A 27711-nucleotide genomic window follows, 5' to 3' on the forward strand; every position below is an offset into this window, starting at 1 on the left:
GACACACTCGGTGCTCCCCTAGGCCTACCGGTACCTGGAGGAGATGCGGAAGAAGATCCCCTGCGTGAACCTCAACTATTACGTCAGCCAACAGAGTGTGGAGGCAGTTCACAGAGGACTAGGCATCCCTCTGAGCCGAAACCCGGCCCCCGAGAGGGTTCGCCACAACAGCATGGAGGACAAGGAGGTGGAAGACGAAGTGGTGGATGAATCCGTGGCACTGCTCTCCTAGAACAGAGGAGCAGCCAGGATCCCGGCCGAGAGATGGTACGACCCTTTCTGCGCTGCTAGAACTAAGCCAGGGAAGCAGGCGGCCTTGCATTGCGAGGAACCAAGGAGCCAGGGCAGAGTCAGCTTTTGATCTGTAATCTGCTTGGCTTTTCCCAAGATGTTTGTCATGGTTTGGATGTACAGGCCAGACAGTAGACATCTGGGGCATTTCATAGGTTAGAACAGAGTTTCTTAGCCTTGGGCACCCAGATGTTATTGGACTACAACTCCCATCATCCTCAGCCACAAAGGCCATGTCTGGGGGTGATGGGAGTTGCAGTCCAACAACATCTGGGGGCCCAAGGCTGAGAAACCCTGGGTTAGAAGCAAAAGACAGCTGTCAGTTAAAATAGCAGTTATTTAAGAAAACAATTCCGTATTCAGATATATTTTAATACTTTTATTAAACTTTTTAGAAACAAAAGTGTCAGAGTCCTTTGTGGTATCATAAAAAGGTCTTGGAAAGGACAGATATTGACATGGGCTTCCTTGTACACCATTTGAAAAGCTAAATTAAGTAGTGTCCACTCTGGTGTCCTACCCTCGGTCACTTTGGGGCATCTGGTGCGTTGGTTCAGAACAAGCAGACCGCAGTTTTGCACACCAATGTAATGCGTGTTGAATAGTGGCATGGGAGACAGAAGTCAGGTGACCTGCACACCACAACCAAGACAGTAGTACCCACCAGCCCTCCACCGTGTGATGTTAAACCAGCCTCACTGTGCTGCCAAATCAGCCATTCAGACCCGAGCTGAGCTGCATTCAGGAGTCCCGCCGTGCTGCCATTAGCCATTACTAGCTTGTGCAAAGTCTGGCAAACTGCCCCCTGCCTGCTCAACCGAGACTCCGCAGCCCATAGAATGAGTCACTCCAGGCTCCGATGAGCCGGGCAATACAGACCTCGAACCACCTCTCCATGGTGGTGGATTTGGGCCGCAGTCACCCTACAGCCATCACATTCCGGTCTCAAAGTTCTGGGTAGTTCTCCTCGGTTCCTGATGCCAGGGACATCTCTGGGTTATCCTTCCTGGGTTATCCTGGGTCATTCCCTGACACTGCACAGCTGTCTGACCTCACCCTGTACTGCCTACAGCAAATGCTAAGAGAGTGGGAAGAGTTCTTGGCTAAAAGCCACGCTAGCCCCAGTTCTCAGCAGAAGCCCCAAGGTCCTGGCCTCCTGGGCTCTACAAAGCGAGCTCCCTAGGAACAAGCCACTCTTTAAATGTCTGTCAAATCATTTGGGGGGTGGGGGGGAGTGGGGAGAACCACACTCCAGACCATACAGTCTGGTTCCTCTCCTGCCCAGAAGGTTTCTCCAGCATGGCTGAAGATCAGGGTCTCGTGGGCAGAATCACGCCGTTCCACAGATGCCAAGAAGTGAAAGCCCAGAAGCTGATCGCTGCAACGCATTACCGCACGCTGCTCGTGGAACACTGGCCAAATGCACCTGGAGCACTGCCTTTTCGCGAAGGCCTCCAGGCCACAAACCAACAGGACACCACATGAAGGAGGGGGATGCATGCAGAAAGGATGGCCGTCCCCGCACACCTTCCTGTCCGTCCAGCAACAGCACACTCCGTTGGCCTCTGCTATCAAGCCCAGATGTCCAGCCACATTCCCTGGCCTGCAAGGCAGTACCTGGTTTCCCTTTCCTCCCGGCCGGGTGCGGGGCTGTGCTTAGGAAGCCACCAGCTGGCCAGAGGGTAGGCGAAGGGCACCTCCCCCGCGCAGCCCTCCTTCACGAGAAAGGAGCCATTCCGAGCTGCTTTTTCAGGTTTTCCATCAGCAGCAGGCTCTGCAGGGCCAAACTCCTGCACTCGCCATCTGGATCTTTCTCTGCAACATCTGCAGAAAATAGGAAGAGAGAGAGACAGGAGGGAGTGGGGGGAAAAGGGCTCGAGGAAATCCCCGCAAAGCATTCGCCGAACCGTCAAGTGTGCTGCGGCAAAGGAACAATCGGAGGAAGTTCTCCCCCGCCAAATATCCAGCTTGCTTCATTCTAGACCAAACTTTATTTAGAAACATTTCTTTTACGTCGCCTCGTCCCAGCGTAACGAGGACATACCCATGCCAGCAGCAGGCAAGGTAAAATACAGCAGCCCACAGTTTTCTCTGGCCACAGGGCCAAGAAAAGATCAAAGCCCAATTCGGACATTATGACGTACGAGTGTGCAGATGACTGTACACTCGTGCATGTGTTTGTGTGAATGACTCTATCTGTGTTCGTTTTAGGAGTGAACCTGGGCACAGGCCCTTCAAGGGCATAGTACAGATAGGTAAAGTGTGCCGTCAAATCGGTGCCGACTCCTGGCAACCACAGAGCCCTGTGGTTGTCTTTGGTAGAATACAGAAGTTGACCATTGCCTCCTCCCGCATAGTATGAGATGATGCCTTTCAGCATCTTCCTATATCACAGCTGCCTTGATATAGGTGTTTCTGATAGTCTGGGAAACACACCAGCGGGGATTCGAACTGGCAACCTCTGGCTTGCTAGTCAAGTCATTTCCCCGCTGCGCCATTAAGTGGCTTATGGTACAGATAGGAAGTGTATTTCTGTGCCTGCAGTCGGCATAACTTGTGAATGGCTTCGTGTGTCCAGGTCTGTAGCTGTGGACACTGTACACTTTGTGTACGAGTGTTGAACAAAACATGTGAATGGGCCTCAGATGTTTTGTTCCATACACATTAAAGCAGTTTGCCCATGCTTGAGCAGGAGATACACACAGACACCCCAATTCAGGAGCTGTGTGTGCTTCTGTTTTGTATGTAAGTAAGTATAAAAGTGTTAACCGCTCAGAGACAAAGGTTTGAGGCAGTGGACAAATTTGATAGATAGATAGAACGAACAAGGCCCGAGTCCGGGAGCTTGATCTTCTGCCAAGCTCCCGCAAGGTAGGACAAGTGTGCATTACCCAGATTCCGTCCCCAGCTTCGGAAGGAGGGAGGCGGGAAAACTGTCCTACCCAGCTGGGGCTTCGCTCACGATCAAGCTCCCCACCTCCCACCTTCTTTTACGCTCCACACACAGTTTCCGCACTGGAGTCGGCTGCGTCCCTTACCCAAGTACTGACTGGATGAACTGCCCTAGAAGCCTGGGGAACCACTTGGCCTTGTGCCTCAGAGTTGCAGAGCTTGTCTAAGCTTCAGGGAAGCATTTTCTCAAGACGGCTTGGGATGAGTTTAAAAACCAGCTCTCCACATCACCCCCAAACACTCGGGCTTTACATAAAGACTTGCTGCAAACTGGTGACTCCCACAACTGGCCACCTCAAGGGCACGAGGGAACCCTCTGACACCAATTGCAGCCTATGTCAGCAAACTCACCCGTCGTTGAGGATGACGGCGAGGTTCTTTCTAAAAGCAACTGTTCTCTAAAGTTAACCTAGTTACAGAGGAACATAGGGAGCTGCCATATACTGAGTCAGACCCTTGGTCCATCTCACTCAGTATTGTCCACACAGACTGGCAGCGGCTTCTCCAAGGTTGCAGGCAGGAATCTTTCTCAGCCCTCTCTTGGAGATGCTGCCAGGGAGGGAACATGGAACCTAGATGCTCTTCCCAGAGCGGCTCCATCCCCTGAGGGGAATCTCTTGCAGTGCTCACACTTCTAGTCTCCCATTCATGTGCAACCAGGGTGGGCCCTGCTTAGCTAAGGGGACAAGTCATGCTTGCTACAACAAGACTAACTCTCCTCCTCCGAACCAGTTAAGACTCTCCTTGGCATGACGGGGTAGAAACAGCCCGCACAGGTATGAAGAAAAACACACATCCGCTGTGGCACTTACATCACGGCTCGACTCCCCACTTGGAGAGCTGATCTCTGTGCCACATCGAGGGCGGACAGCTTCCCCGCCCACCGTCCAGGTGCCTGTGCTTCAACAGCTGTGTACCAAGGATACATTTAGCTGGAGAAGCACACTCTCGGCCTGCTGATGCTGTGACCGAGGAGGCCTCACCTGCGGCGTTTCTGCTTGTCAGGCAGCCCTGAAGAGGCGCCCTGCCAGAAAGCGCTTGGCAACCCTCCTGCGAGCCGGCTTGCCGAGTGGAAATCGGGATGCACTCAGGATGTCACTGAGGGGCAGGGGGGAGTCCAGGAGAGTGGCGGCTCTGGGGGAGGATATCCTGTGCGCACACGCTCCCTGCTCACAGCCCAGCACTAGGTCAGCCTGGGTCCATGACTCACGCCACTCTATTTTTAAAAAGACAGGAGAGCTCCGGGACGGTGTCCCATTCCAAGTACAAAGGAAAGCTGGCCATCCACACCTAGGAACAACCCAGCCGACTCGGAGAAAACAAAGGACTGGCCGGCTTTGTACTCCAACTGGAGACTTGCAGGTTCCCTCCAAGACAGGGCTGGGAGAGATTCCTGCCTGCGGCCTTGGAGAAGCCGCTGCCAGTCTGGGTAGACGATACTGAGTTAGATGGAGCAATGGTCTGACTCAGCATATGGCAGCTTCCTATGGGTTGTTGGGAGGATAAACATGACCATGTGCCCCACTCTGGGCTCCCTGGAGGAAGCGTGAGACAGAAACGTCACGAACTCTCAAAGGGTCCTCCCTGTTGAAATAAGAGCATCTCCTTCTTGGTTTGCTTTTAGGAAAACCCTCAAGACACACCGGTTTCCTCGGGGTTCTTTAAACGATTGACTTTGGTTTTATCTTAGGAGACGGTTATCATCTCTCTTGTGAAATTCCAACTGGTTTTACATTTGTGTTCTAACTCTGCATACTGCCTAGAGATGCACATATATCAGGCGGTATGAAAATATGGACAACAAGAAAAGAACAGACGTGCCGTACCGCGCCGGGGTCCGTGGAGTAGGAAATGGCTTCCACACTGAAGGCGGCTGGCTTGTTGCCAAAGTAGCCCCTGCTTGAAAAACAGTCCAGATGCCCGCGTTCAAAGCCCGCTTGCCCTTGAGGGCAGCCAGCGAGGGAGATCAGGGAAAGCTCTTCCCTTCAGCGGCGGCCCGTCGTGGGAAAGGGGGCCTTGTGGCCTCCCTGGCAACTCTCTTCCCTTTTAAGGGCACAGAGTTCTGGCTCCCTGTGCAGGGATCAGGGGGCTGGCTGCACCAGTGTCACTTCCTCTCCAGCCCCTGTGGGAAGCCGGCTCTCCGCATCGGGAGGGCGAAGGGAAGCAACCCTGGGGCAGCTCTGGGCAGGGACCTGGGCCTCTCCAAAGCACACGGTGCCACTTCCTCCTGCAGATTCCCAGCAGCGGCCACACACAGGGACAGAGGCAGCTGCCATTTACTGAGTCAGACCATGGCGCCCTCTAGCTCAGTACTGTCTGCACAGATCGGCAGTGGCTTCTCCAAAGTTGCAGGCAGGAATCTCTCTCATCCCTATCTTGGAGATGCCGCCAGGGAGGGAACTTGGAACCTTCTGCATGCAAGCCTGCAGGTGCTCTCCTCAGAGCGTCCCTTAAAGAGAGCTGGTCTGGTGGTAGCAAGCATAACTTGTCCCCTTAGCTAAGCAGGGTCTGCCCTGGTTGCATATGAAAGAGAGACTAGAAGTGTGAGCACTGGAAGAGATTCCCCTCAGGGGATGGAGCTGCTCTGGGAAGAGCACCTAGGTTCCAAGTTCCTTCCCTGGCATCTCCAAGATAAGGCTGAGAGTCTCTCCTGCCTGCAACCTTGGAGAAGCCGCTGCCAGTCTGGGTAGACAATACTGAGCTAGATGGACCAATGGCCGGACTCAGCAGGAGGCGCAGCTCAGGCTTCTCACCCTGTTTAGTGCCCACACAAAGCCACGCCACGATCTCCCCACAGAGCAGTCTCCTGTCATGGCTTGCAGGACAAGAATCGACCCTGTCTACGTAGGATCCGTTCCAAGAATCAGGCACATGCTATAGAAGTCTTGGCCTGGGCACAGAAAATCCCACCAAGTAACCCGTCCCAATGTCCTACTCGCCCAGTTCCTCCTTACCTGCCAGCCAGGCCTGGGTCTCCAGAAGCTCCTCCGTCAGGTCCTCCAGAAGACGCTCAGCGGGAACACTGAGGAGCGTGGAAGAGACAGAAGACAGAAGTCCCTGGCGTACGTATCTGGGGCGGGGCAGAAAAAAAAGAGTCCTTGTGAATTCTGCAGCTAGCAAGCAGCAATTCATGGCCGTTACTCTGTCTCCCATGGATAGGAGCAGCTTTGCTAACTGAGCAAAGAGACACCTTTTTAAAGTGGCGATTCTCTTTATTGAACAGGAGGAGAGCAACTGGCCCTATCCATCCCCAGCACCGCATCCCTCCAGTGGCTGCTGCTCGCGTCTCTCTCAAGTTTCCTTTTTTAGATTGTGAGCCCTTTGGGGACAGGGAACCATCTTATTTATTTATATTGATATATACTGCTTTGGGAACTTTTGCTGAAAGCGGTATCTAAATATTCACTGACTTCTTCATTTTCTGTTGCTGCTGGAGCCACCATCATTAATATCATTAAGCTTATTCCTTGATTTCCACCTAGGATTACCTCGCCGCGCCCAGGACAGCTCGATCAATACCATGTGAATGTGAATGAGTATGAGTGAGAGAGATCAAAAGCCAAGTTAAACACTGTCAGGAACTCACGTGTCTGCATGGAAACGCAGAGCCCAAACAAACTCTAGCAATGCCTTTCCCATTGAAGTTGCTACCTGGGGAAGGAAGGGGGGAAAGGAATTATGTAAGGGAGGTGCACTGAAAGAAATAACTGGAGACATTTCATTTGTCCGAGGCTGAAAATCCAAAATGTTGGCCCCACCCCTGGTAAAAAGTTAATAAAAGGCGGACAATTTACTGCCCTTCAATAGTACCCTAAAATCTGTGGCCACTCATAGACTTCAATAATATACATTTTCCAGTTGTAGGCTGTTAAAGAAACTAAACCCCTGGAGGAGCTTTTTAATATCTGCAAATTTAATGCAGACTGTCTGGAAAGGTTTTTATTACACACGATCCCATTGAAAACAAGGTCCCAATTTGGGGAAGTTATCATAGGAACAAAGGAAGCTGCCTTATACTGAGTCAGACCATTAGTCCATCTAGCTCAGCATTGCCTACTCTGATTGGCAGCAGCTCTCCAAGGTTCCAGGCAGGCGTCTCTCCCAGCCCTACCTGGAGATGCTGCCAGGGAGGGAACCTGGGACCTTCTGCATGCCAAGCAGATGCTGTGCCACTGCAATTGAAGGAGGAGAGCTATGGGTTGGCAAAAGCCCTCCCTTTTAGCTCAGGTCAGGAATGCCTGGCACTCCCACTCCACTGAATGGGGACATTTCTCCCTTTCTCCGTCACAACCGTCACAGATATATTGCTCAGATGACACTGAAATACGGGAGAGGGAGAGACAAACCCCGGCTGCTCATTTCAGCCGTCCATGAATACAGGAAATAAGCAGAAGTTCCACTACAGGCGCCTCCTCCCTGATCTAAGGAAATGCAACTGCATGCTTCAGAGGCACTTCTGAAGATCCTCACCGCAGTGTGGACAGCAAAGTACATCAGAATCGCCAAGGTGTGCACCAGCCGACCCAGGACCAGGTGATCATCTCCCAAGAGGTCAAAGGTGCTGAGTGGCCTGGAATGCAGAAAAGCAAAGGGTTCAGGAGGGGCTGGCTGATGCTCAGGGCTGGGTCCTGGCTGCAGCTCTTCGTCGGCTTAGCAGACCATCAGCAAGCCGCAAACCGTTCAATTATTTTTACATTTCCATTCCACTCTTCCAGAAAACAGTGGGGGCCCCAAAATTTGGCATTTGTGTGGGGCTGGAACAGTCAGGTGCTCACTGAGCGAGCAAGGACCGGGCTTGTTTTCTGGCCACTATCCAGGGGCGTAACAAGGCAGGAGTGGGCCCAGAGACAAAATTTTAAAATGGGCCCCTCGCTGATACACACACACTTCACAATATATAGTCATGTGACTTGCCTCTGGGGGGCCCCTCAAGGCGTGGGGGCCCCCAGGCAGCCGCCTCCCCCTGCCTAATAGTATTTACGCCCCTACCACTCTCCTTGGTTAAAATTGTGGGGAACCCCATGAATCATCACCCTGAGGACCCAAAGATGCTTGTAGCCTCACCTGTCAAAGTTCTGAAGAAGCGGGAAGAAGAAATGGCCAGCCACTGGACCAAACTTGTTGGGGGCAAACGCTGGCTGTGCTCGCGTTGAGCCCTGTGCCAAAGAGAGAGAGAGGTCAGGCAGGAATCGGCTCCCAGCATGGAACTCCTTCACAACCCTCTCACGTGGTGTGCCGCTCTTCCAAAACAGGCTTATTGACGGCTTCTCTCCTAGCCAGGACCTTCCCTGCACTTGGATCGGGAGCACCTGCTCTCGAAGCACTGAAACGTGGATAAGCGATTGGTATCCAGGAACAAGCAGAGCTTTTACAAGTCCAGTGGGGAGAGACAGAACAGCGGAAGGAGACAATCAGGAAACGGTAAGGCTTTCAAGAGAAGAAGTGGTGGCCCAGCCAACACTAGACGAGGGGAGAGAAATTTAAGAGAAGCTACTTAAGAGAACAAGCCACCAATGGCACAGCAGGGAAGTAACTTGCCTAGCGAGCAAGAGGTTGCCGGTTCAAATCCCCGCAGGTATGGAAAACACCTACACAGCAGCGATCTAGGAAGATGCTGAAAGGCATCATCTCATACTGCACGGGAGGAGGCAGTGATCAACCCCTCCTGTATTCTGCCAAAGACAACCACAGGGCTCTGTGGGCGCCAGGAGTCGACACCGACTCAACGGCACAACTGTACTTTACTTAAAGAGACCATCTTCTTTGCCAAGAACCCCACCGCCCATTGAGATCATCAGGAGAGGTTCGTCTGCTGCAGCCAAGTTTGGTTCGAGGCACAAGGCAGTCCCAGATTTCCTGGCCTCACCTTTGCAAACCTCCGAGTCTTGCTTTGGATCCTTTCATCCACAACTTTTCGCCAGTCTGGAGAGGAACTGTTGCCAGATAGGATCTGGATGCTGGAATGTTTGGGGTTCGGAAGCTGTTTTGTCATAGAAGTGACAGACTGAGAGAGCTCCTGAGCTGCCATTGCCAAAACCTTAGGTGAATGGAGAAGAGGCAGTCAGTCTCTGCTGGTCTGGAGGGGTCAAGGATCTCCTTTGCAAACTAGGACTCCATCACCCATGTAGAATCTTAGGGAAGAGGGTGTCAGGAAAACAAACAAGTTGTTCCAGTAAGAACTGATCAGCCTACTTTCCTTTCACTCTCCCTACAACTGGACTAAATTTGGTCCTAATCTGTTAGGCGGTCCACAAGTTAGCCCACTTGCACCTCAAACGTCCATGCGTCCACCATCTTGAATAATGGTGGATGACATTATCACAAACTATGCAACTGCGGCGTCCCTATGTGTCCCTACAGATGTATCAAATTTGGTTCAAATTATTTAAGCGGTTCACAAGGCAGCCCACTTGCACCTCAAACATTTACCATTCAAGATGTCCACCATCTTGAATTGGGGTGGATGACATCATCACAAACTACACCACTGGGGCATCCCTATGTGTCCCTACAGGCAGTTCACAAGTTAGCCCATTTGCACCTCAAAGGTTTACATGTCCGCCATCTTGAATTGGGGTGGATGACATCATCACAAACTATGGCGTTGAGGTGTCCCTACAACTGTACCCCACTTGGTTCATATTGGTCCAGGCATTGCAAAGTTGGTGGGGGGGTGGGGGGCAGGAAACGGACACACACAAGGAATGCTGGGTAATCTCATAAGCCCACTGGAAAGTAGGCTAATCAAAATGCAAGGAAATTCCCAAGAGCATTAGGGCTTGCATACATTCTCAATACACAACTAAGTCCCTTTCATTCTGTGTGGTTGCACGAACACATGGGCATAGCCAACTAGTATACTCCAGGGAGGGCCTTTTCAGTGGTGGCACCCCACTTGTGGAATAGCCTCCCCAGTGAGACTCACCTGGCACCATCACTTTGTTCTTACAGACATCAATCAGGTCACCTTTCTGTGAAACCCTTTCACACAGATGGATTCAAGGGCTGGCTGCTGTTACAAAGACGCCAGCCCACAGAAGTAGCCCCCCTGTTGCTTATGCTTAAACCAATCCTGCAAGGTAGGCCAGTATTACTATTCCCATAGTGTGGGTCGGGGGCAGAAGCTGAGAGACGGTGGATTTGGCCAAGGGCACCCAATGAGTTAAAGGCAGGTGAGAATCAAACCGAAGTCGTCCTGATTGGGGGCCTCTGCTAGGCTAGCTCTCACAGGTCATCCTACTGGGCGGAGAGAGAAGCTCAGAGCCCGTCAGAAGCCACTTACATCCAGGATGTCCATGCGCTGGCGGAGGCTATAGTTCAAGGAGTAGAACTCGGAGGTCAGGTACTGGGCTACCTAGACAACAAGGAACATTTTAAAATGTGCACCCCCGCTTTTCTCTGTAGACTCAAGGCAACAAAAATTAAAGTGACTACAGCAATAAAGAGCACAAGACGACACAAGAACAGCTTCAGTCCTAGGTGTGTGCAAAGGGAAGCAGGAGACTACAGGGACGTTCTTTATCCAAGTACAGTCCAACTCCTCAGCTAGCTCCAAAAATGGTCCTCTGCAAGGCTGACATGAAAGCCACCTTGCAGTTCTTCAGCCCCCATACTTTGTACTAGGGATGGGGCCGTCGCTCAGTGGGAGAGTATTTCCTTTGCAGGCAGAAGGTTCTAAGTTCAATTCCTGGCAGTATCCTCAGGTAGGGCTGGGAGAGACTCCTGCCTGAAGAAGTCGGCTTGAAGAGCCGCTGCCAGTCAGGTAGACAATACTGTCCCATCTAGGACATAGGAACATAGGGAGCTGCCATATACTGAGTCAGACCATAGGTCCCATCTTGCTCAGGATTGTCTACACAGACGGGCAGCAGCTTCTCCAAGGTTGCAGGCAGGAATCTCTCTCAGCCCTAACTTGAAGATGCCATCAGGGAGGGAACTTGGGAACCTAGATACTCTTCCCAGAGTGGTCCCATCCCGAGGGGAATATCTTACAGTGCAGAGACTTCTAGTCTCCCTTTCACTGAGGTGGACCCTGCTTAGCTAAGTGGACTTCCTAGGTTCCTAGTCCACTAGACTGACACCATGCATCTGATCATGCAGGCCGGTAGTTCCCAACTTGGGAGTCTCCAGCTGGGGGTGAAGGGAGTTCAGCAACATCTGGAGGCCCGCAGGTTGGGAACCACTGACGTTATAGGGAACGTACTTAAATGAATGACAGGGAATGCCCACTGGAAAATTTGTATTTATTTATGGAAAAAAATCATTTATTTATATCTACAAAGATATAACAAAAAAGATATAAATAATATTTATTTATATCTAATACAAAAATGTTTATCTCTAGCTGAACATTTATTTATATCTATGTAAACTGCTTGGGGAACTTTTGTTGAAAAGCAGAATCTAAATACCGGCCGAAATGCACGGACGCCTTCCCAATAGCCCTAGGAATGCATGCAACTTCCAAACGGCCACTGGCCATTCAGAAACTCCATGCATTTCAGTGGGCAACCCCGTCATTCATTTCGGGATGTCCCAACACTGGTCCACCGTAGGACTTGCACGCTGATGCTCCCAGGTTCACTTCCCGGCAACATCGCCAGGTCGGGCTGGAAGAGTCTCTGGAGCCGCTGCCAGTCAGTGTCTACGACACGGAGCTAGACCGGCCAATGCGTTGACTCGATATAATAAGGCAGCTTCCTGTGTCCCCCACGTAGTGCCCGAAACAGTACGGAGACTTACTGGGACTGGGTCTGTGGCAGCGATGGCCACCAGAGCACTTTGCCGGAGCATCACAAAGCCTTCGATGTAGCTCTTCTCTTCCAGATGCAGCAGGACCTTTGCCACTTCCACACTCACCTGTTTAAAGTACCAAAGCAGAGAGTACCTGCTGTTAGTTATTATTTATTATTTCTTGTTTACGCAGTCAGACAAGTGTTATTGACTGGTTTGTTTGATCCACACATCGAGTCCTTCCCAAGGACCAGAGATGGCTGAGTTTTATGATCAATCTTGTTGCTGTTATTATTATAGATATCGTCGCAGAATATAGGCTGTTCCCAGTAAAGTTGCTTTTTGTAATTGGCTGGTGGTGATTTCTGTGGCCCCTATGGTGTTGAGGTGCTCTTCAAGGTCTTTTGGAACTGCACCCAGGGCGCCAATGACCACTGGGATTATTTGGGTCTTCTTCTGCCACAGCCCTTCAATTTCAATTTGTAGATCTTTGTATTTTGTGATTTTTTTCTATTTCTTTTCCTTCTATTCTGCTATCCCCTGGTATTGCTATGTCGATTATTTTGACTTGTTTTTCTTTCTTCTCGACTACAGTTATATCTGGTGTATTGTGTGGCAGATGTTTGTCTGTTTGTAGTCAGACGTCCCATAATATTTTTGCATCTTAGTTCCCTACAACTTTTTCAATTTTATAGTCCCACCAATTTTTGGCTACAGGTAGCTTGTATTTTTTGCAGATGTTCCAGTGTATCATCCCTGCTACCTTATTTATTTATTTATTATTATTAAATTTGATTTTTATATAGTTGCAGAATACAGGAGAGAAGACAGGGTGTCATGTTTGGGTGGGGGAGCGGGGGAGGCTCACAGGGGAAGACAAACCATACATGCCCCTCTGTCCTGGGACACTGAAGGGTGGAAACTGATGGTGCGCCCAGACTCTTGCTCTTGCTAGGGAGTGGGAAAGCTCATTATCCAAAGCAAGTGCCTGGATCCCAATGATGTGGGTCGCTTATTTCTAAAGCTGAACCGGGACCAAAGCCCAACAGAGTAGAGCTCGGGAGAGCACAGAAAAGGGCAACCAAAATGATCAGGGGGTTGGAACGTCTGCCCTGCCTTTTTAGTTTAGAAAGGAGGTGGGTAAGGGGGACAGATGATAGAGGTGTATAAAATCATGCACGGTGTGGATCCAGAGGGTAGAGAGAGGTCTTTCTCTCTTTCTCTCATAATATTAGAATTCGGGGCCGTCGGTTGAAGCTAAAAGCTGGGAGATTCAAGACAGACAAGACGACAGACAAAAAGGTAGTCGTTCTTTACACAACACGTCGTTAGACTATGGAATCCGCTGCCACTGGATGCGGTGGTGGCCACCCACCTAGGTGGGTTGAAAAGAGGATTCGACAAATTCATGGAGGACAGTGCTATCAATGGCTACTAGCCTGGATGGCTGTATATATATTTCCATCAGCAGGGGTGAAGCAACGTTGGCTCAGTTTATCAGCCAGACAAAATATTTCACTTGTCAAGCTATCTTGATACATTGCTCATCGGGACTTTTTTTCACTCGCCAAGCATCCTTTTTTACCCATCACAGACTAGTAGACTAGTGGATTTCTGCAGCCCTGTCCATCAAGATCAGAGGGAGCTTGCCCCCGAAACACCAGGTGCTAGGAAACCCCAATGGGAAGGGGGCAGGGGGCGGCTGCCCTCTTTCCACCGGCTTGTGGGCTTTCTAAGTATATCTGGTTGGCCATTGCACAAGGCAAGATGATGAAACAGATGGACCTTGGCCAGATCCAGGTTTTTTTCCTTCCTATGCTCAGGTCGAGTTAGGCACAGGTGCAAATACCTCTCGTGCAGCTGATGCATTCCTTCGAATCAGGGACTCCAGGACGTTCATCGTGGCTTCATATTTGTCTGCATCTTCAGGCCCAGTCAAGACTGAAGGAAGCAAAAGAGGAGTCCGCTTCAGTCTGGAGCAGCACTGACCAGATGCCCCTGTGTTCTGTGTCAGATTCTGCGTTCTGAATAAATGACTCAGGCCAGTATGGACTCTGTGCGTTTATACAATACGGCTCAAATCCAATATTTGGGGGCACACAGAATTCACTCAGCTTTGCCAAAGTCCTCGGAAATGGCAGAGGACACACAATGCCTGAAGGTGCTTTGAATACTAAGGGGGAAAGAGCCAAGCACAGAAGACGTCAGCACTACAGGAAGGCTAGAGAACGTTTTGCAGGCAGTGATCATACCACAACATGAGAAAGAACATAGGAAGCTGCCATATACTGGACCAAGACCCTTGGGTCCATCTCGCTCAGTCTTGTCTACCCAGACTGGCAGCAGCTTCTCCAAGGTTGCAGGCAGGAATCTCTCTCAACCCTATCTGGAAATGCTACCAGGGAGGAAACTTGGAACCTTCTGCATGTTAGCCAGCAACTGCTCTTCCCAGAGTGGCCCCATCCCTATAAGGGGAAGATCTTACAGTGCTCATCCATGCAGTCTCCCATTCAAATGTAAACTAGGGCAGACCCTGCATAGCAAAGAGGATCATTCATGCTTGCTACCACGAGACCAGCTCTCCTCCCCACAGAGACTTGCTATACAGCCCCCCTAACCCCTTACTTTCAATACAATCTCGGATGTAGGCAGGAGCTTTGGTCTTCTTCAGTTCTTTATCCTCCGACATGTCATACGGAATGAGGTCATCATCACTGTGAAATAAAGAGATCAAGAACAAATTCCCTGCTGGGCCTGAAGTGACGGATCTGGGCTGCATTCTCCAGCTCCAGTCAAAGATTCCACACATGTGAGATCTACCGCTTCACGGCTTCATCCACAGCAGGTACCTGTCAAGCTCCGAGTCAACCCCTGGGTCCAGTTCTTCAGAGGCAGCCGGCTGCAGCTTTGCACTGGATTTCAGAACTGTGTCTGGCGTCAAAGCTGATTTCCTGCAGCAGCAAAAAAGAGTCCATATCTAAAAATAATAGCAATCATGTTGCAAGTTCTACGGAGCGCAAGGCATTAAGACCAGAGGAGGCAATATACGGGCTCCTGCTGATAGGAGCTCACCAGAAACCTGAGAAACGGATTTCAAAGAGACACCAAACCCCACACATACACAAAGTACGCCATTACCCAAACTGAGCAACACCAGAAGCTGTATATCCTAGGAAGAGAGGAAGCTGTCTTCTACAGAGTCAGACCCTTGGTTCATCTAACTCAGTATTGTGTACACTGACTGGCAGCGGCTCTCCAAGGTTTCAGAGAGGAGTCTCTCCCAGCCCTACCTGGAGATGCTGCCAGGGATTGAACCTGGGACCTTCTGCATGCAGGAGGAGAGCTGGTCTTGTGCTAGCAAGCATGACTTGTCCCCTTAGCTAAGCAGGGTCTGGCCTGGTTGCATATGAATGGGAGACCTGATGTGTGAGTAACAGATATTCCCCTCAGGGGATGGAGCCGCTCTGGGAGGAGCATCAGAAGGTCCCAAGTTTCCTCCCTGGCAGCATCTCCAAGATAGGGCTGAGAGAGATTTCTGCCTGTAACCTTGGAGAAGCTGCTGCCAGTCTGGGTAGACAATACTGAGCAAGATGGACCAATGGTCTGACTCAGTATATGGCAGCTTCCTAGGTTCCTATGCTATGTGCTATGTGCTAATGTGCTATGGCCCCATCCCCTAAGGGGAATATCTTACAACCGTGATCACATGTAGTCACCCCCATCCAAATACAGACCAAGGCAGACCCTGCTAAGGAAAAAAGGATAATTCATGCTTGCTACTGCAAGACCAGCTCTCCTTCCTTGAAGCTTCTGGTAAACATACAGCTTCTAAAGTCATGTGAATTTAGAATTCACTCGTGGTTTTAAACTTGTTTAGGAGTTTGAACATCAAGCAGGCAGGAAGACTTCAGCTAGCAGATTTCACGGCACTTTCCAAAAGGAGCCAGAGATTTGACGATGAGGGTAAAAAGCACGAAGACTTGCCTGCGACCAAACGAGGTTGCCACTCTGGCGGCCTCCTCAGCCACTTAATTGCCATGAACCCCAACACCTCCAGGACGGCCCCCCTCTCCTCAAAAAGCCACAAACATTCTCTAAGGCGTCAATCCTGTGCACGCTTTCTTAGGAGGAAGTCCCATTGAACTTAGTAAAAATTACATCTGAATCAGGCAAAGCCCACATGAAAATGAGGCTACAACTTACCCCATGCTCGGTGCTTCATGGACAGGGGTCTCTTCTGGTTTCTGAATAAGCAAGGATTTTAATTCTCTTATCTCATCTTCTTCCTCATACTAAGACATTTAAAATAAGTAAGAATAAGAATAATTAATGTCAGGAGGACTTGCGTGGGTCTCTTGGGGCTGTCTTTGCTGAGTTAACTAACCTTTTAGTGGTGATTTTCTTATATTTAGCCGAGGGAGAGCAACTGGCCTTATTCGACCCCAGCACAGCATCCCTCCAGTGGCTGCTGCTGGTGTCGATCTTGGGTTTCTTTTTAGACTGAAGCCTTTGGGATAGGCAACCATCTTATTTATTATGGTATTTACTTCAACAGATTTAAGATCATTTAAGACAACTCCTTTAAAATGGAGCATGTTGGGTTTTTTTTTTTAAACACCTGAAAGGAACAGGACTCTGAATTTAAGACGACCCCCACACTGCCAAACCGATTTTGATCATCAAAGAGCTTGGAGAAAACCTAGTCATGGATTCAGGCAAATACAGTATGTATTTTTCTGTATTAACTGCTTTGAGAACTTTTCTTGAAAAGCGGTATAGAGCGGAATTACAAGCCTTTGTCTCAGAGCAAGCCCACGTGAGGGGAAGAAAAATGCTAAATCATCCCCCCTATGCTTTCTGAGCAAAGGCTTCCCCACCACCCACTTATCGACAGAGTTTAAATCCCCCCTTGGGCTTGGGTGGAAATCCCAGGGAAAACTCTCCTGCTTTTGCTACTGGAAAAGTATACAAAAACCATCCACGTGCAAGCTTACACGTGGTGAGATAACAGCTGCTGAGCTCTTGAGGCGTGTGTGCGCACCAGAGTGAGACCCCCTTCCAGCCCCCTTTCTTCTGAGTCAAAAATCAACTCAGAGAGGCTTTTAAAATGCAAAGAACAAAAAGAGAAAAAAGCTTTATGCAAGATACTACAGGCAGCTTCCGTCTGAGGCTCCCTCAGCTTTTAGTTACAGGCAAACAAAAGCAATACTCAGTGGTTACAAGAATACTTCAAAAAGCACCCCAGATTATATTGGGGTGGCACACTTTAAAAATCGTGGTTACCCAGTCGCAAAGGACAAGGATGTAAGAAAATACAAACACACCTTTAAAAGTTTACAGAGTCTTTTGCAACACCCTAGCTGGTTGGGCGCAAGCTTAGCTTAGTTACATTACAGGGATATGCAAAACACACAAAAGTCCAACACAAAATATGACTAAACAAGCTTTCCCTAAACGAGAAACCAAAAGCCCTGGCTTCCAGAAACCAAAAGCCCTGGCTTCCTTCTTGAACTCACCAAAACCATGGTAGAAGATTCAAGTTTCCTGCCCTCCTGGCTTTCCCCAGACCTGCAGAGAGATTTTCCTGCAGCTCATGGCCACATGTTCTCCTCACTGCACACCCAGCCAGCTTCCTTCTAACAAAGAACCTCTTCTCTTTCTCCCAACTGCCATCTAAGTCCCACCCACCTGGTGTGCTGGTTGGCTGATCCCTGGAGTTCACCAGCCTGTCAGTCAGGACAGGGTTCACTTCTGGCCAACTCCTTAGGGGAGAGGAGGGGCTGGTCAGTGGCTGATCCCTACACAGTATACAAATATTCACAGTAGTAGCCCCAAAGGGGGATCCCCCATCCCCTAAGGGGAATGACTTACAGTGCTCACCTGTGCTGAACAACCTCAAGCAGCAGTTGCTGAGAAGCAGACACAAAGGAATTGCCCATCACCAAGTTTAAGAAGCAGCATTTATTTAACAACACAGCCCAAACATTGCTCTTCTCAACTCACCTGGAATATCAAGGCAGGACCTTCAGGTGTTATCCTGGCACTGACACTCTCTGCGACCAGCATTCCCAGATGTCGGACGCGGGGTGAGTTGCTGTCCAGGTGGCATTTCATCCCTTCCATCATGTTTGTGAGCAGCTCTGGAACAAGAAGGTAGCCAATCAAGTTCAACACAAATTTGGCAGCCTCCAATGAGCTATCGGGCTCGGTTTTTTGTTTTGAAGTGCCCAGAAACATATCAACGGCCCTTTGGAACACTTCGCCAATAATCCTAGAGTGCAGGGTTGCCATACTTGGGTCTCAGGTGTTCTTGGACTAGGCCCTCCGGAAAGAGCTTTGCCATGCTCCCTATCTCTGTGTTTTTAAGAAGCAATTGAAGATACGTCTTTTTTGAGAGGCTTTCATATATTTTATCTACTGCTTCTGTTTTCAGCTTTTTATTTATAAGTTTTATTTTGAAACTTTTTATATCTGTAGTTTTAAAATGTGGTTTTAGCCTACACACACACACACACACACACACACACACACACACAGAGAGAGAGAGTTAAATAGCCTTACTTCCATAATTTCAATGATTCAAAATAATAGATCATGACAAATCGTAAAAAAAGAGAAAAAGATGGAATTATACCTTTTCAAATATTTAAACAATAGGTTAATTTTTCAGCCGTTGCTATATACCAAGGTTTATATACCTCTAAAGATAACACTCCCTCTAATTTTTAGCTCTGATCAGCCTGGCAGCAACTAACTTTTAACTTTTTATATTGTATTATTTTTTCATTGTGCTATATTGCATCTACTTAATTGATTTTGGAAGTCACCATGAACAATAGTGTCCTGGACGGAAAGGGTAAGAATATTTTCAACAAATGAATACAACCCCCATCATTCCCAGCCACAATAGCCCCAGGGAAACCGAGATGCATGTGGGACTCTGCTTTCCATGTGGAAGGTCCCAGGTTCACTCCCTGGCTGCATCTCCAGGTAGGGCTGGGAGAGACTCCTGCCTGAAACCTTGGAGAGCTGCTGCCAGTCTGTGCAGACAATACTGAGCTAGAGGGACCCATGCTCTGACTCAGTATATGGCAGCTTCCTATGTAATCGCTATAAAGCACTTTGAGGAAGGGACCATTGCACAGTGGAAGAGCATCTGCATGCTTGCAGGCAGAAGGTCCTGGGCTCTGTCCTTGGCAGCTCATAGGAACATAGGAAGCTGCCATATACTGAGTCAGACCATTGGTCCATCTAGCTCAATATTGTCTAGACAGACTGGCAGTGGCTTCTCCAAGGTTGCAGGCAGGAATCTCTCTCAGCCCTCTCTTGGAGATGCTGCCAGGGAGGGAACTTGGAACATTCTGATGCTCTTCTCAGAGCGGTGGCTCCATCGCCTAAGGAGAATATCTTACAAGGCTCACACTTCTAGTCTCCCATTCATATGCAACGGGGGCGGACCCTGCTTAGCTGAGGGGGCAAGTCATGCTGGGGAAGACTCCCATCTGGAACCCTGGAGAACTGCTGCCAGTCAGTGTGGACAATCCTGAGCTAGATGGACCAAGGGTCTGACTCCGTCGAAGGCCGCTGGCTAGGTTACTCATCACAGCCAGTCTCCCTCGCTTACCTTCCCTGTGGCTTGCTAGTTCCGCGTCTTCCAAGTGGGAGAGGCAGATCACGATGGCCTTGCCGATATACAGCTGCTGCTCCACGGGGGAGTGTTTCACAGCACTGCTGCTACCCCAGGTCTCCAGCAGCTCCTTCAGAACCTGCAGCCGACATTGGAAGGCAGGGTCAGTCAGCCCTCCTGCTCTCGGCTAGTCTGGGTCAAGGGGTTTCCCACCCTGTCTCGTCCCCAAAACTATTTGCTTCATTCCTCAAGTTTGAGGCGGGGCCCCAGATCCGGGGGTCGTGACAGGACACCAACTCCACCCGAGTTGCACATCTGGCTTAGCATCTCCTAACAGCCGCCTCACTAACCTTGATCAGGAAGGGACGCCGCGTGCGGTCCAAGGCCAGGTATCCAAGGAGGGTCTGCAGCATTGCAGTCTGTAAAGAGAACCACAGCATTCCATTTACTACTACTACTACTACTACAAATATTTATATACCGCTCTTCAACCAAAGTTCCCAAAGCGGTTTACATTAGGGATGTGCCCGAACCGGTTCGGAGGCCATGCTGGAGGCCTCCAAACCAGTCCGGTTCCGAGCCGGTCCGGCGGTTCGGCATGGAGGGGGGTTGTAGCTTTAAGGGCGGGGGGGTGGTACTTACCCCCCCCGCCACTCTTCCCCCTCCAGTGCTGTGGTTTTAGACAAAGATTCTGGGGCGGCAGCGTTCCTACCTGCCGCCCCTAGTGTCATGTCCCCTAGCTCTGACAGCGAGGAAGAAAGGGAAGCTGTCGGCATTCCAGCCGAGTCTGGAATGTCTGAAGGGCAGAGCCCGACTGCAGTGGAATTAGCTGACGGTTCAGAACAGACTCAACAGCCTGAACCAGCAGAAAATGTCAGCGACCAATCGGGGGATGATTTAGGCATTGGAGCTCCACCAACGCCACGGCAACGCAGGTGTTTCAAACGCAGGTCACAATTGGAGGCGGTGCGGAGGAGCAAGCGCCTGTTATCGAAGGCTGGCAAGCCGTAAATCCTGACACCTGGGAGCTTTCGACTGGCTCCATAAATTGGAGCCTCTGACTCCCACTCATTGCTGAGTTTCAACAATTGTCATTCACCCACAGCAAGCAGCCGAGCCGTGTACTTCGCTGGCCTTGGGCCAGACCTTGACACCTGGCCCCGTCGTTAGCCTGCAAGTGCCAAAGTAAAGATCACGCATGTGCCCGTTCTGCCGCGCGTGCGCACCCGCCACCACCACGCGCGCGCTCCGCTGACGTCACACGTCGACGTATAGTCTATCTAGGGACTCAAGGTTGAGACCCCTGGCTTAAAGGGGGCCAAGAGGACAAGGACTGTTTCCCTGTGTGGGTTTTGTAAGAGGACCAGAATCTTATCACTCCATCCCGACAAATATAATTGCCTCCCAACCCATCAGGAAGAACCAAGAACTCACCGGATGGCTGTACTGAAGCAGCAGCAGTTTCTGGGTCATCACAAACTGAACCTTTTTGCTTTTGACCACCAAGTTGCCCAGCAAGCGTGACAACACAGCAGACCTGGCAATACAGGCAAAATTTCAAGGATCAGTTTCCGCCTTCTTCTTCACCACCTTTTGATTCTGTGACTAGCCGAATCAGGAACAGAACATGTAAACAATGGAAGCACACTCTATCTATCTGCCAGAAAGGGCAGATAACAGCAAAAGCCCATCTCAGTTCAAAACAGACATGTCCGTCTACAATTAAGGATAAGCGTATGGACTTAATTAAGGATGGACTGTCCTTTAAAATCTGCAGAACACAGGGGGAAATCCAGTGCATAAGCAACTAACAGAAACTCGCCAACTAAATCGCCTAGAGATTTGAATTTTGGCAGAACAGAAATGCGAAAAATAAATCATAAGCATGTGTAAAAAACAACTTATTTTTAATTCTCTATTACCATGATTAAGTACCCAATATGCTTTACAAGACACAGCTACAAACTAGCATGTTCTTATTTACATGAGAAATGCCATGTGGTGTACTAGTCAAGAGTGTTGAACTAGGACTGAGCAGGCCTGAGTTCAAATCCCCATTCCGCCATGCAACTCAGTGGGTGATTCTCGGCTAGTCACTTCTTTCACAGCCTAACCTACCTCACAGGGTGGCTGTGAGGATAAACATAACTGTGGACAGAGGCTGAAACCGATTTTAACTTTTAAAATCACCGGGTATTTTAAAATTCCCAGTCATCCCATGAATTTGAAGGCCTGGAATTTTAGGAGCAACTAAAGGAAGTACTTTCTCACACAGCGCATAATTAATCTATGGAATTCTCTGCCACAGGATGTGGTGACGGCTACTAGCTTAGATGGCTTTAAAAGGGGCTTAGACTAATTCAAGGACAGGTCTATCAATGGCTACAGGATACCTCAAGCCTCAGAGGCAAGATGCCACTAAATACCTGCAGCAACAGCAACAGAGAAGGCATGCCCTCACCTCTTAACTGTGGGCTCCCCACAGTTGGGCCACTGTGTGAAACAGGATGCTGGACTAGATAGGCTTTGGGCCTGATTTAGCAGGGCTGTTCTTAATGCTCTTAACTTGGAGTACAAACCAGGGTTCCCTCTGACAGGGATTCCCAGATGTTGACTACAACTCCCAGAATCCCTAGTCAAAGGCCATTGCAGCTGAGGATGCTGGGAGTTGTAGTGAACAACATCTGGGAATCCCTGTTAGAGGAAACCCTGATGCTAAAATGCCTTTGCGAACATGCCTTTGCGAACATGCCTTTGCGAACATGCCTTTGCTACTGCTTCTGATTACAGCAGAGATGCAACAAACAACTACACGTGTCCAGCTCTCAAGAAAAACCTTCTTCCCGCAGTGACTTGACAACTTCTTGACAACAGTCGTCCTATCTGTAACTTCTTACCCCGGTGCTGCCTGCACAAAGCCGCAGACCACCGCTTCCATCCAGCGATCGGGCACACTCTCCACCAGCCGCCAGCAAATCCTCTGCCAGATACAGTCAGAGTGGGTGCGCTCGGTTAGGTGGGGCACCACGGCTTTCAAGATCTCTTCTGCATCGCAAAACAAAACGAGTCACTTTGGGATGGGGAGGAAATGGCCCCTTTTACTTTTTTGTCAATCAGTAATCAAGAGAACCGAGGAAATGAACTGGAGGCTCTCCCTCTCTGTTTTTAGAAGGTAGGCTTTAAAAAAAAAAACTTACCAGAATGAAGTCCACGATGGCTAACGTACAAATTCTGTTATTTACCCAAATACAAGACAACTCTGAATTTAAGGTTGAAGTTAAATACAGGTTATACCCTTATTTACCCAAAAGGAAGAGGACTCTGGATTTAAGACGGCCCCCTGATTTCTAACACGAACGAACTTGGGGAAAACTTAGTCTTGGATTCAGATAAATACAATGTTTATTTTCTCAATTGTTCTTTGACATTGTTCGCCTCCTAGTGCCAGAGAGAGGAAGCGCAAGTCTCTATGTCAACTTAAAATATTGCTCAGCTCAAATGCATGGCAGTCTACATAAATCAAGCCATGGAAAGAGGGACAAAGAAAAGAAGAGAAAAAGCCTCTTAACCAGCCAACCTTCCATGTTTATTCAGCACATCTCCCATGCAACCTTCCCGGCTTGCAAGGTCATGGATAAGCCAGGAGGTTCCAAGAATTCCTGGTAGCAATTATGTAAATCTGAGAGCTGGTCTTGCAGAAGCAAGCATGAGTTGTCCCCTTTGCTAAGCAGGGTCTGCCCTGGTTTGCATTTGGATGGGTGACTACATGCGCATGATGAAAGATATTCCCATCTTAGAGGAAGGGCACTCGCATGCTTGCATGCAGAAGGTCATAGGAACTTAGGAAGCTGCCATATACCAAGTCAGACCATTAGTCTATCTAGCTCAGTGTTGTCTACATAGACTGGCAGTGGCTTCTCCAAGGTTGCAGGCAGGAATCTCTCTCAGCCCTATCTTGGAGATGCTGCCAGGGTGGGAACTTGGGACCTTCTTCTGCTCTTCCCAGAGTGGCTCCATCCCCATATGGGGAATATCTTCCAGTGCTCACACTTCTAGTCTCCCATTCATATGCAACCAGGGCAGACCCTGCTTAGCTAAGGGGGCAAGTCATGCTTGCGACCACAAGACCAGCTCATTCCCTGGCATCTCCAGGTAGGGCTGGGAGAGTCTGGGATAGAATCTTGCCTGGAACCTTGGAGAGTCACTGCCAGTCAGGGTAGACAATACTGAACTATATGGACCAATGGTCTGACTCAGTGGAAGGGAGCTTCCTATGGAATGGAAAATCAGAAAGGAAGACATTTTGGAAGCAGACCCATCTAACAGAGTTAAAAAGGAGAGGGTGGCACAGCCAATTGCAAGGTTTAAAGGACACTCACTTTGCCTTCCGTGCATGCATACTTTCCCCAGCACCTGAGACACAAAGGAGATGGAGCTGTCCAACCCGCCTGGAACAAAACAAAAACCACAAGGTTAGCAAAACAGGCAGGTCATCATCAATCATCAATTCATTCCATACCAAAGTAAAGCGTTCACATTGTTGCACAAAATTCATCCACAGGGAGAAAATTTGTCCGATACAGAGTTCTGTACAAATCAAGACCTGTATATTTTTTGATTGCTTTAGTGCCGTCAAGCTGGTGTCAACTCTTGGCGACCACATAGATAGATTCTCTCCAGGACGATCTCTCTTCAACTTGGCCTTTAAGGTCTCTCCGTGGTGCATTCATTGCTGTTGTCATTGAGTCCATCTACCTTTCTGCTGGTCATCCTCTTCTCTTTCCTTCAGCTTTCCCCAGCATGATGGACTGCTCAAGGGAGCTGGGTCTTCGCATAATGTGTCCAAAGTATGATAGTTTAAAAGGTAAAGTATGCCATCAAGTCGATTTCAACTCCTGGCGCCCACAGAGCCCCGTGGTTTTCTTTGGTAGAATACAGGAGGGGTTTACCATTGCCTCCTCCCACGCAGTATGAGATGATGCCTTTCAGCACCTTCCTACATTGCTGCTGCCCAATATCAGTGGGGATTTGAACCTGCAACCTTCTGCTTGTTAGTCAAGCATTTCCCCACTGTGCCACTTAAGGTGATAGTTTACACCTCCTTAATTGGTACAATAAAATATTTTTCTTGTTTTGTATTTACCTTATGGACCAAACATAGTGATCACAGCTGTTGAATTAGTTGGCATACTTCTACACAAACTGAGGTTGGATCTTTAAAAGTTATTATTGTACATACTTTCTAAGGTTGTTCTTATGACCAGAGATTCCTGGGTAGGAGAGGGTTAAACCCAGGAACCTCTGGTCCTCTGGGACATTGGGAGTCACTACCCAGGATAAAATAAGGGTGGAGGAACACAGAGCCTGTCCTACCCCATGTTCTGGTTGTCTGTGCTGCTGCCACTTTTAAATTTCTCCCAGATAGCCGGCGGCCATGTTTACCATAAAGTCTTGAGACTTGTGAGGCCAGGGAGAGGAGCACTGAGGGCTGCCTCTCTGATGCTTGTCCCGGTGCAGTATGGGATACTGGAGGACCCAGCTTGGTTTCTCCCCTCTTGACCTCAGCTATGGAGATCACTTGTGCAGTTTGCGTGGGCGCTCAAGTGACAGAGCCATGAACAGGCTTGGGTCGACTGGGAGCAGGAAGGTACGATCCTGCCTTCCCTCCAGCTCCTTGTGACATTTGGTCGTGTGAACAAGCCACGAATCTCTTATCTACAGACTGTCAGATGCTGTGCAGTCTTACCTCGTAGCGACTCAAAGATCCTCTCCAGCACCTGGACCATTTCCACACCCAGCAATGGAAAGTAGTTTTGGGGGAAGAAGACTGAGCGGTTTTCTCCCTGGAGCTTGTTTCCCAGGTGGTCAGGCAGACAGACAACCTTGTTGAGGATCGCTTCCTGGAGCAGTGGGAAGCCGGCTTGCGTTTGTTGCTTGCAGACCTCCCACATCAGAGACGACATCCCACCTCTCTGCAGGAACTGCTCCAGGACATCGATGGCTTTGTTCAGTCGGAAGCTGGGCCTGCAGAGAGAGGTATTGCCCATCATTAACTTAATGCAGCGTTTCTTCAAAAGGGATCTCCATATACGGTTGGGGTTATGCAGGAGCTGGTCTGGTGGTAACAAGCATGAATTGTCCCCTTTGCTGAGCATGGTCTGCCCTGGTATGCATTTGAATGGGTACCTAAATGGAAGCATATTTGGGTCCTGTCTACGCAGAACAGACCCTAGCTCAGTTCAAGTAAATAAATAAATCCCCTTTTATTCTGGTGGCCATCACAATCCCCTGCTATGCCCTCACAGGTTGGGACTCTTGGCACAGAACAGAGAGGCTGAACAAACTGTGTAATTCTAGAACTAGAGATCACAGAACAGAAGCCATCCTTACTCTGTAGAAATGACAGTGTCCAATAAAACCATGAAGGACTGGTCTGCTGGTCCTTCCAGGAAAAAGCTATCCCAAAGCTCCATCTCCAAATGGACTTGCTCCAGCCAGTCAGGACTCAAGTTTCTGATAAGACACCGAAGAAAGGTACTGAAATGATTGCGAGTAAATTCTTCCTTCTCGTTCACGGAGGGAGGGTTTTCCGTTCCACCCAAGTAGCACTTCATTGCCCTCAAAGTCTCAGTGATCTGGACCCCATCTCTGGAAGAAGAAAGGAGGCTCAGTGCCTCTTGTACTGTGTGACGAACTTTGTGCAAGTCAGGGTCCATTTTTGCTGGTCACTGCTGGGAAACAACAAGCATATGAATAAGTAATAATACAGAAGTGGGTACAGCTGGTCATTGCTATCCTCTGAAGGAAATAAGACCATTTAGTAAGGGGAGAGCAATATTCAGCAGAGGGAGAGCAACTGGCCCTATCCAACCCCAGCACAGCATCCCTCCAGTGGCTGTTGCTAGTGATCATTCTTTTTTAGACTGTGAGCCCTTTGGGGTCAGGCAGCCATTTAATTAATTAATTCTCTGTATGTAAACCGCTTTGGGAACGTTGGTTGAAAAGTGGTATAGCTCAACTGCAAATCTTAGATGGAATTATGTGAATATCTTCCTATTTTTGGAAAAGCTACCTCAAATCTGCCCTGAACCATTTTTGGAAGGGCAGTATATAAATCAAATAAATCTCTATCCTCCACTCCCCCAAAATGTTAAAGAGAATCTCAATGCCTGAAATTATTTGAGAGGCAGAGTCTGGAATTTTAACCTGCTAATTTAGAATAGATTTTTTTAAAATCGCTTTTTAATTATGCATTTTGAAGACATAACTATTTAGAGTTTTTAAGACCACGCAGAACATACTGCTTTGGGCTATGGCAGCTGGAAAACCTGGTTCTGTGCTGATCCGATTCAAGGAGGGATTGAACCTGGCATCTTCTGCATGCAAAGCAGGTGCAACAAATGACTTAACAGCATCCTGTGGCTTCACCCCTAGAAGCTGGCAGCTGCCTTATCCGGAGGTCCACTTAGCTCAGTAATGTCAACACTGACTGGCAGCAACTTCCTTAGTTGTTTCAGAGAAGGGTCTTTCCCAGCCCTACCTGGAGATACCACAGACTAGACCTGGGAGCTTCTGCTTGCAAAGTAGGTGCTCTGCCACCCAGCCCCTACCCTGTCTTTCAACTGAACCCAGCCAGCCTACCTCAAAGGGTTGGTGTGCAAATATATATGCACAGAAGAAAGGGAGGGCGACCTTGTATACCACCCTGTTTCTTGGAAGTAAAGCAGAATAAAAACCCAGTTAATAAATACACAAACCTAGGTCTAGGGAGAGAACTGGGTGGTGGGGAGATGGTGGTCACCTGTAGACCTCAGAGAGGAAGAGAGAGAAGATATACAAGAGTCACAGCAGCCCCATCCTCCATCCCGAAAGGCACTTCCGGCACTAGCTCGCCGTCCTAACTTCCCATGCAAAAGAGACAGGGCTTCTCATCAACGAGAAGACGGCTAGAGCGACGCCCTCCTGCTCCCCTAAACATTAGACCGGAACTTCAGGCTGTTGTCCGCTCTAGGCTTTCCCCCGCTTAATGCTTAACACCCTGCACAGAAGAGCATTTCGGGCGTCGGAAGTTGCCATTCGCCGATTCAACGCTAGCTTAAGAGGTTTGT

At 49.2% G+C, this 27711-nt stretch overlaps 2 protein-coding genes across 4 annotated transcripts in view; one reads left to right on the forward strand and one right to left on the reverse strand.

Moving 5' to 3' along the window:
- IFT140 (intraflagellar transport 140) overlaps window positions 1-694 on the forward strand; it is a 97518-nt gene extending 96824 nt beyond the window's left edge. Inside the window, exon 30 of the mRNA XM_053276148.1 lies at window positions 23-694. Within this exon, the coding sequence (XP_053132123.1) occupies window positions 23-232 (210 nt within the window). The 3' untranslated portion in view covers window positions 233-694. The remainder of the gene's footprint in view (window positions 1-22) is intronic.
- On the reverse strand, window positions 656-27694 carry TELO2 (telomere maintenance 2). 3 transcript variants are annotated; one of them, XM_053276150.1, is made up of 21 exons: window positions 27361-27694; window positions 25994-26331; window positions 25350-25627; window positions 23983-24051; window positions 22501-22648; window positions 21038-21140; window positions 19954-20022; window positions 19601-19742; window positions 17980-18116; window positions 16180-16268; window positions 14826-14927; window positions 14602-14690; window positions 13826-13917; window positions 11986-12102; window positions 10526-10597; window positions 9110-9280; window positions 8308-8399; window positions 7714-7813; window positions 6830-6894; window positions 6198-6313; window positions 656-2115 (listed from the first exon to the last, which is right to left on the reverse strand). In XM_053276150.1, exons 2-21 carry the CDS (start codon window positions 26317-26319, stop codon window positions 2009-2011), a joined length of 2484 nt encoding a protein of 827 aa, XP_053132125.1. In that variant the 5' UTR covers window positions 26320-26331; window positions 27361-27694; the 3' UTR covers window positions 656-2008. The 3 variants fall into 3 exon arrangements, with proteins under 3 accessions (XP_053132125.1, XP_053132124.1, XP_053132126.1); XM_053276149.1 differs by having other exon boundaries at window positions 25994-26334; XM_053276151.1 differs by lacking the exons at window positions 25350-25627; window positions 27361-27694 and having other exon boundaries at window positions 25994-26029.
- Window positions 27695-27711: the final 17 nt, after the last annotated feature.

The sequence above is a fragment of the Hemicordylus capensis genome, chromosome 13 (genome assembly GCF_027244095.1).
Source record: "Hemicordylus capensis ecotype Gifberg chromosome 13, rHemCap1.1.pri, whole genome shotgun sequence".
Classification (NCBI taxonomy): domain Eukaryota; kingdom Metazoa; phylum Chordata; class Lepidosauria; order Squamata; family Cordylidae; genus Hemicordylus; species Hemicordylus capensis.

Bases quoted from the DNA above. Each gene is read 5' to 3' on its own strand.
- TELO2 (XM_053276150.1), bottom strand. From the start codon at position 26,319: ATGGACCCTGACTTGCACAAAGTTCGTCACACAGTACAAGAGGCACTG. The intron at 18,117-19,600 runs GTAAGCGAGGGA...TTCTTGTTCCAG, and splicing joins ACTAGCAAGCCACAGGGAAG to AGCTGCTCACAAACATGATG. The intron at 8,400-9,109 runs GTGAGGCCAGGA...TCTTTGGCACAG, and splicing joins AGACTCGGAGGTTTGCAAAG to GGCTCAACGCGAGCACAGCC.